Here is a 9,225-nt window from a genome sequence, read left to right on the forward strand (position 1 = left end):
CCAATACAGATCATTTTTTGTCTAGATTGTTGACATATACATTGGTTTTGAGAAAAGCTTGCAAATAAAAGTTTTCATTCAAATTAAAAAGTCACTAGATTAAATTTCGGCCTTGTATATTCCCAAATCATTACATGCATTGTCTCAAGACAGTATTGAAATACAAATGATCTCAATAGAGGATGAAATGTTTTGTAATCCTCGAATTGTGCTTTTCAAGAAAAAGTTGGGTATGAAAACTAAGCCTTTGGAGAAACTTGTCAGGAAGCAGCTACTAGCTTGAGGAGCAAGACACTGTTTTCAGTGTTCAGGTTATGGATGTGTTACTGCCATGTTCTCAATCAACTACCTCTCTATCATGGTGCATTGAGTAAATGTGGACCTCCAATTCTCTCATCTCCCATGTGTGACTTTAGCCTTTACACAGGGCTCAACACCTGGTCACTTCTCCAAATGTATTTATATTCCTTATGTTACTAATATTTATAAATGTCCATAGCCAAAAAAATGCAATATGGCATCAGCTTTTCCAGAAACCACCAATTTCTAAGACCAATTGTTTTAAATGTCAAAACAAATTTACATCTATTTGTATTAAACTGTATGTGAAAGTAAATACACAGTACTAAAAAACCTTTGTCTGAATATAGAAGCATTAAATACAAGCAAAGGGTTCTTCATAATCAACAGGGGAGACTAACATAATCACATTTTTTGTGAGATTTTATCAACCTTAACATGTTTTACAAGAGCATCTCATAAAGCTCGCTTCATTTGGAACTTTGGTGTTTAAAAAACCAAACCGTCAGATGTAAATGTTACTCACGCCTTATATGGCAAAAAACAGGCTTTCAGTTTGACATTGTGACTGTACAAGCTTAAGCTACACTAATTACTACGATACAAAAAAATTCAGTCAGTTTCCATTCATGGAAGTGCTGTTTGTACATGGTTAGTGCACGGCGGAGCACACACGAGCACAGGGGATTCAGTGTTAATATGACTACTGTTATTCATTTTATAGTCAACAATTCCCAGACATTTATTTTGTCCATTTCTCAACTCTCTCTGAATTACTTTAAGGGAAGTTCACCCTAAAGTATAAACTCAGTAACTAATCACCACTATCCTGATGGGGGGTGGGTGAATTTTTTTCTCCAACACTGTTTATCCCTGAAACTCCAAATGTGTTGTTTGGACTCAAACACTTCACCCACCGCTCTATCAGCATAGTGTTGAGTAGATGGAGTGAATATTTATTTTTGAGTGAACTATCCCTTTAATGTCGCAGAGCGCCACTGTTTCCAAACTGTATTATAACAAAGTGAGTTAAATGACAGTGACAAGCTCTTTTTTCACCAATGAACAATGTATTTATGTGGTATTTATAAAGATATCCATGTTCAGTGGGAACGAATGTGCAGGATGTGCAGGAAGAGTTGACACGAACACCATTTTGCACTTTTCATTGTTGACAAGATAAAAAAAGAGAATCACAGTAGACATATTAATTACAGTAACACTGTGTATAACATACCAAAAACAGAAGAGTGTAGTTGTATAAACATAAACCGTAATAGTAGAAACTTTTAACGATTGCAGATGGAAAACCGTATCAGGGAAATGTAACATCTCACTCAAGCGTTTTAGCTTTTAAGATCATGACATTTTCTAACTCCCATTTGAGTCTGTCCCACTCAATATCATTCAACCACTCAAAGCCATATGGGTTTTGTTGAGTGGGTGAGGATAAGCTCACCTTGTACCTGGTCCATTCCATTCCAGCGCTCAGGTCTTCAGGTGCAGTGAAATTATTGTATTCTGTTTGACCGCTGTGAAGTTTGCCCTGTTGAACCGAAGATGCATCAATGACAAAACTTGATACTTTGTGACTATCAAGTTTGAGGACGGAAAAAAAAACTAGGGTACAGTCTTGGGTCATCAAATCTCCTGTCTTCAGCCGTCATGAACACGCTTTTCTCTAGACTCAGTAGATACACACAGCTTATCTGTTCTTGGTCGCCCTGACAGTTTTTGTTGTCGTCCTGGTTGTAGTAGACTTTCCCGTGGCACTGGCCTTCTTCACTATAGCTTTCTTTGTTCCTTTCTTGGCTGCTGCAGGTTGAGAAGCAGCCTTTCTCCTGGCAGACAGGGTCTGCTCTCTGATCAGGTCTTCTCGTCCAATTTCAATCATATGGTCCTCCCATGATTTCATCTCATTCTTATAGCGAATTTTATCATCCTCTGCCAGCTGTGTGTAGACCTGAGATGCGGAAGGAACACAGAACATCTGCATGAAAGCCTTAGAACTAGAAAAGTTAACAATATGTAAACAGTGTGGTACTAACCCGTTTCTGGTGGATGAACAGATTCTTCCAGTCTTCCATCAGTGACTTCATCTTTGCCTGAATGAACATCAATGGCAACATTATATCGGTGATATGTGCAAAACCATGGAAATTATCACTGGCCCCACAAGCACACAATCATATACATAACATGCTACCTGTCAACAGGACCATGACAAGAACAAGATAAAAGCTCTTCCACTGTTGGCCGGTAGAGGGATACACGTTAACTGGGCAGGAAATACAACACGGAGGCTGTGGAGGAAGGGACACACTCAACCCCACTGTATGAGGAAGCTCAGTTTTGTTAACATGTGTATTCTAGCAGTCTGCTGTGACAAGTGCTATATTCTATACTGCAGTATGCTGGAGCATCAGAGACACCAACCAACAGAACACAGTGATCAGGGAGGCTGGCTCTGGCTCTGCACAGGAAGCTAGATAACATGGACAACATCTCACCTCCTGCACCTGCAGACCTTTAGTTAAGTCCACACACACACACACACAAGCTAACACAGTGGTTACTTACTTGTGTGTTGACGCCTCTGGCCTCCTCAAAATGCTCAGACATGAAGATGTTGACTGGAGAGCGAGGACGTTTAGGCTTCCCCAGGTTGGTCAACTCCTGAATCACACACAGGTAAGATCCACAATTATTGTTCAACAAGGCTGATTTGTACGGGAAGTAGTACTCACATTGCTGACTAGAGCTTCAACAAGAAAATACACTTTCAGTTGAGACACACATCTAGATAATTTGGTTATAATGATGTGCTTCTAAGAGCACAGAAAATAAAACAGAGGCTTTAGATTACAGAACATCTTGATCTTTACGTGTTGCCCATTATCTTACTCTCTTCTTGCGTATGGCCTTCCTCTTGGCCAACCTCTCCCTCTTGTCCAGGGATTCTTGATGGACCTGTGCTGGAGTCAGTAGGGCCTGGTAGCGTTGGAAGTCCACCTTAAACTTCTGCCTGGCCAACAGAGAGGCCTCTTCAAACGGCTACACAAGAGAGAATACAACTTCAGCCACAGACATAGGTGAAGGGACTGTATGAAAACAGTAAATTGTTAAGTAAAGGCTTTCAATGTATGCACCAAGTTGATAAGGCTGTGACCTTTCTCGAGAAACGCAATCATTAATTCAAACAGACAGTTTTTAGTTCCATTAATGAAAGTACCCGTTTCTGTTCTGGGCTCATCGTTCTCCACTGCTGGGCGATCTTCCTGACGACATCCACTATCTTGATTTCTAGAAAAAAAGAAAAAGTTCATAAATCACAAGGCAGTCAACAAAAAATTATGGGATTGAGTATTTGGCTTAGTAGAGAAAAGAAAACTACTTAAAGGGATAGAAATTATAATTCACCCACCGAAGGAGGGGTGGGTAAATTGTTCGAGTCTAAAAAACACATTTGGCATCCCAGGGGTAAACAGTGTTACAGACAAATCCAATACAATGGAAGTAACATGCCTCCATACTGCTTGGGTGATGTCATCCAACATTCACATTCTACTCGAAAGTGCGTTATTTACACAGTTTTTTTACATTTAATGCAATCTGATATCCTCCTCGGAGCCACATTCACGATCGCAGGCACACACTGGAAACACAGACACTGAGCACAAGCCAAGGGCACATGCGTGGTGCGTGTTAGCATTGCCATTGCAGACTTTACACTTAAAACAAGGTGTAAATGACAGTTTAATTTGATGCCGAGGCCACATGAGCAGTAGAGAAGCATGTCTTTTTTTTGTACTGTTTTATTCTGTCTGAGGGAGGAGTGACCAGCTTCTTCAATTGTATTGGATTTGGCTGCAATGCTGTTTACCCCTGAAACTCCTAAAGGGTTTGTGGACTTTAACACTTCACCCAGCCCTCCATCGGCACAGTGGTCAGAAGATAATGAGTGAATCTTCATTTTTTGTGAACTATCCCTTGAAGGCAGGTGCTCTAGAATTACAACTGATTTTAACAGACACCCTTCACACAACTTATTGTTAAGTACTATAAGCTTTTCAACTGTAGATGCTGTCTACATTTACCTGGGTTTTGTCTGGTCATGATTGGCTGCTGTTGCACGGCGTATCTCATGTATCCATTCAGAGGTCTCTTTGGTGGGCCACTGGCCTGGGACGTCAAACATTTCACTGGGAAGAAACTGGTACACCTAGGAAATGTGTACACACAGACACACACTCATAAACATATCTTCCATTTTCTCTATTGGTAACAACTTCACACAAAACTCCATATACAAATGTTGAAAATAATGCCTACTTCAGAGCATTATTTCCAATATTGTGTTTAGATGAATTCTGCTCATATCCCACATACCAAAGAGCCACACCTCTGCGAGCTAAACAGATCAAAATTACAATTGTTTGCTCTCCTGGCTCCTAAATGGTGGAATGAGCTCCCCATCGACATCCGGACATCAGAAAGTTAACAGATTCAGTGATGCTACCGTATATCAGCCTCTATACTAAGCACCAAACATATGCAGGACAATTAAAACTGCTGCATAAGGTAAACAGCTACTTTCTTTCCATTACTGTCCCTATCACACCTGTTTTACTAATAAAGTCCAATTCTTGTTAAATGTTAACACAAATACCTCTCACAACCGTCCACCAACTCGAATACATACGATCAGCTACTTAAATGCACCTGTTAAAGCTGTAACTGATTATTTAAACTAGTGCGATTACCTTACATGTTATTTAGCTGACGCTTTTATCCAAAGCGACTGACACTAAGTGCATTCAACCATGAGAGAAAACCAGAACAACAAGAATCAAGAAAATACAATTGACTTCACGAAAGCCAAACTTCAAAGAGCTCTAGGAAGGTGCCTTATAGGTGCTACTAAATAGCTACTTTTTTTTATCCAAGGTCTATTCGGAAGAGATGTGTTTGTAGTTTGCCGCGGAAGATGTGTAGACTTTCTTCTGTCCTGATACAGTAAAACACTGATATTTCCATTTCCTTTAATTGAATCGTTGTTTGACAAAAAAGATTAAACACATGTGCTAACTGTCAGTCTGCAGAATGCTATGCTCGCGAGCTAAGTGCTAGACGTTGACTTAGCTGATACAGAGAAACTTTAGCTTAGCTACCGTGCCAGGGAGTTTGTGCAGGACCAGACGCTGAAGGACTTCGCTAACAGGCTAACACCCGCTGTCAATAAGCTGAACGGAGCCATGTCACTGTGGAGTAAGGAGAAAAATAAAGAGAGGATGTTGGATTCCACAGCGGCTGCGTGCTGTTGTTTTCATGCACTAATGTTTCAATGATGCTGAGCCTCCTCCTTGATGACATGCAGGGACAGCAAAAGGCGCCTTGGCTGCCGGTGCATTGTGGGAAAAGGTCGACCCCTAGCGCCAGCCCGTAAACCTTCTTCTTCCTCTTTTTGTGTTCAATGGCGGGTGGCATGACGTTTAAGGTGCATTACCGCCACCTATATGCTGGAGTTCGGTTCAGAATGTTGGAACAGAGGAAATACATCTATTAAAAAAAGAAACAATATAAAATAAAGTAAACTTGAATTATCTTCATTAATCCAGTTACTTTTAAAAACTCAAACAATACTTTATATTCCCCTTCCTTAATACTGAAGATTCTTCAGATTTAAAAGCTCCACCCCACATTTCCTCAGCTCCTTCTATAGCTTTTCTCTTTCTGTTTTATAACCCTGATATGACTGTTTGCTCTCTGGGGACTTTGGCAGTTTTTTTTTTCTTCACACTTTTTATTTATGCGACATAGATGTCGTCCTTTTCTACCCTCATCCCATTGTTTTTGCCAGTCAGTCATGATGTTACTCCTTATTACTGCTTTAGCTTGAGTTTACTGAAAGCTGCCTCCATAACTGTTTCCTGTTTTAAAGATTGTTAGCGATTGAATCTCCCATTTCATTGTACCTGATGCCCCTGTGAGCTTTGATCCATGACGCTGACTTCTGTTTGTGTCTGATGTAATCTCCATATTGTTTTGTATATTTTATAAAGTATATCTGCTCTGTTGTGGGATGACATGGACTGTAATGATATAATCATTAGTATTTATGTCATAAATTGGAATAGAACTATAATTTGTCAAACTGACAGATACAAAAACCCTTTTTAACAGTCTGTTTTGGCTCACAGGCAAGCTAACTAGAACAACCTGACTAGAATTCAGTTGGGGGGATTATTAAATAAACTGTAAACCTGACTGTAAATACACAATTCTGTCCACTTCTCTCTCTTTTTCACATAAATGTCTCATAAAGACATGTAACTGACTGGACCTCTTCCCTGGAGTCCTTGTGCTTTATCGTTTGCAGATGGATTATTGCTGCTGTCGACACTGTGGTGGATCGTACATGGTGATCTTGGGGGGAGCTGATCGTGGATGGTAGTGGTAGATCATGATGGCAGCTGATAGTAGATCATGATGGTGGATGGTGGTAGCAGAGGTTCGTGGGTCGTCGTGGCAGCTGATTGTGGATTCGGATTACAACTAATTCAGTACCAAAAAATAGTGGTTTATTAAATATCAGGTCACTCAATCCCAAATCCCTACTCATCGATGATCTGATTACTGACCATTAGTTCGATTTACTGTGTCTAACTGAAACCTGGCTGCAAAATTGTGAATATGTAGGTTTAAATTAAGCAATTTACCCTGACTAGAACTTCTATCTGAGCTAGTTCTTAGGACAGTAAAGTAATTATATTAGGTCATTTCAACATGCATAAAGATGTTGCCAATGACAGTCTTAGCTCAGCTTTTAATGCAATAATAGAATTGATTGGTTTAACTGAACATGTGAATAAACCCACTCACTGTTTAAATCACACTCTTGATCTTGTTCTGACATATGGCATAGACATTAAAAATGTAAAGATATTTCCCCAAAACCCTATTCTCGCTAAACATTGTTTAATTACATTTGAATTTACAATTATCGACTACACTGATCTGGACAGAAGTTCTATTAGTGTCTGATAAAACTGTTAACAAATTTTAACAACTGCTTCCTTTTACACTAACCTCACAGCCATTTGTCTGTGCAGTACAGGAAAGTTATCAAAATTAGTTGATAACTTTGTTAATAGTACAGCAGCCTCATCAAAAACAACCCTTGACACTGTCACCCACTGGTATAATTTTCAAACAACAGACATCATGGAAGTTGAAGAGAAGGGGCATTCCACCAGCCAAGATGATTTTCACCTTGCCTTGAAAGATAGCCTGATAAATTTAGAAAGCACTCTGAAATGCCAGAACCTCCTATTATTTATTATTAATAGAAGAAAATACGAACAACCCCAGGTTCCTCTTCAGCACTGTAGCCAGGCTGACCGAGAGTAATGTAATGTAATGTAATGTAATGTAATTTATTATTAATAGAAGAAAATTGGAACAACCCCAGGTTCCTCTTCAGCACTGTAGCCAGGCTGACTGAGAGTCATAGCTCTACTAATCCATATATTACTCGAACTCCAAGAAGCAATGATTTCATGAGATTCTTTACAAACAAAATTATAACCATTATCCTCCCTATGAGTAGCACAGATAGATTTTCTAGTACAGAAAGCATAGAACCACCTGTAGCACCGAGCTATATTTGGACCACGTTTCTATAATAGAGCTTTCTAAAGTAAGTTCACTAGTTTCATCCTCCAAGCTAACAACTTGTCTATTTGACTCTGTCCCAACTAGAGTTTTCCTTCTAATTGACAGTTCCATATTAAATCAGGTTAATATGTCTTTGTTAACCATCTACGTACGACAAGCTTTAAGGAAGCGGTAATTAAATGTCTGCTTATAAAGCCCACTCACATCATCGAAGCACACATCATCAGAAAGTACCACGTACACTTCCAATGTTATGTAGATGACACCCAGCTGTACATATCTATGAAGCCTGATTGATCTATCACTTCAGGAATGTCTCAAGGATATCAAGGCCTGGTTGACCCAGAAAGTTTTACTCCCCGTAAAATTCAAATAAAATTCAAGATCCTACTCCTCACATACAAAGACCTTAACAATCAAGCTCCTTCATATATCAGAGAGCTCATAACACTGTATTGTCCCAATAGATCACTTCGCTCCCAAAATACAGGCCCCCTTGTGGTTCCTAGAGTCTGTAATAGTAGAATGGGAGGTAGAGCCCTCAGCTACTAGGCTCCTCTCCTGTGGAACCAGCTCCTACTCTGGATTTGGGAGGCAGAAACCATCTCTACAGTCAAGGTTAAACTTAAACGTTCCTTTTTGATAAAGCCTATAGTTAGGGCATGAATTGTTGCTATCAATAACGTCTTTACATCCATAATTATTATTGTCACAACTAGTTAGAGCTGAAACCTGATGCTGTTCCTAGTCTCTCTCTCTTCTACTATTTGATGTTTTCATTTACACGCTTCATCTACTGCACTTCTGTGCATCTTGGGAGAGGGATCCCTCTCATGTGGCTCTCTCCGAGGTTTCTACGTTTTTTGGGGGATATCGCACCTTGTTAAACCCTATGAGACTAATTGACATTTGTGAATATGGCCTGTCCAATAACATTTGATTGATTGATCTTGTCCAAATCCAGTTTGAAGAGATTTTGGGTTTGCTTTTATTCTTCTTGTGAATGCCTCACCCCAAAGAAAAACTGGTTTCAAGGTTCTTTGTATCTTTTAGTGATAATTAGTATTTACTATCCGTATTTTTGACTAAACTTTTGTGCCAAATTAATGCTTGCTACATCATCTAGGTAGTAATTACAAACAAGTTACACCAAAAAATATCATCAATAAATCAGACCACATCAATACAACAAGATCATATAAATATACAAAATGCACTGTGATAAAAATGTATAGACCATAGTCATGA

At 39.4% G+C, this 9,225-nt stretch overlaps 1 protein-coding gene across 1 annotated transcript; it reads right to left on the reverse strand.

Moving 5' to 3' along the window:
• Window positions 1-705: 705 nt before the first annotated feature.
• Window positions 706-5,722, reverse strand: tfam (transcription factor A, mitochondrial). The gene is made up of 7 exons (XM_062414077.1): window positions 5,472-5,722; window positions 4,398-4,522; window positions 3,533-3,603; window positions 3,205-3,354; window positions 2,881-2,976; window positions 2,349-2,405; window positions 706-2,263 (listed from the first exon to the last, which is right to left on the reverse strand). The coding sequence occupies exons 1-7, from the start codon at window positions 5,555-5,557 to the stop codon at window positions 2,006-2,008; spliced, it is 843 nt and encodes a 280-aa protein (XP_062270061.1). The 5' UTR covers window positions 5,558-5,722; the 3' UTR covers window positions 706-2,005.
• Between the last annotated feature and the right edge of the window lie 3,503 nt (window positions 5,723-9,225).

Source organism: Platichthys flesus, chromosome 20 (assembly GCF_949316205.1).
Source record: "Platichthys flesus chromosome 20, fPlaFle2.1, whole genome shotgun sequence".
Classification (NCBI taxonomy): Eukaryota; Metazoa; Chordata; class Actinopteri; order Pleuronectiformes; family Pleuronectidae; genus Platichthys; species Platichthys flesus.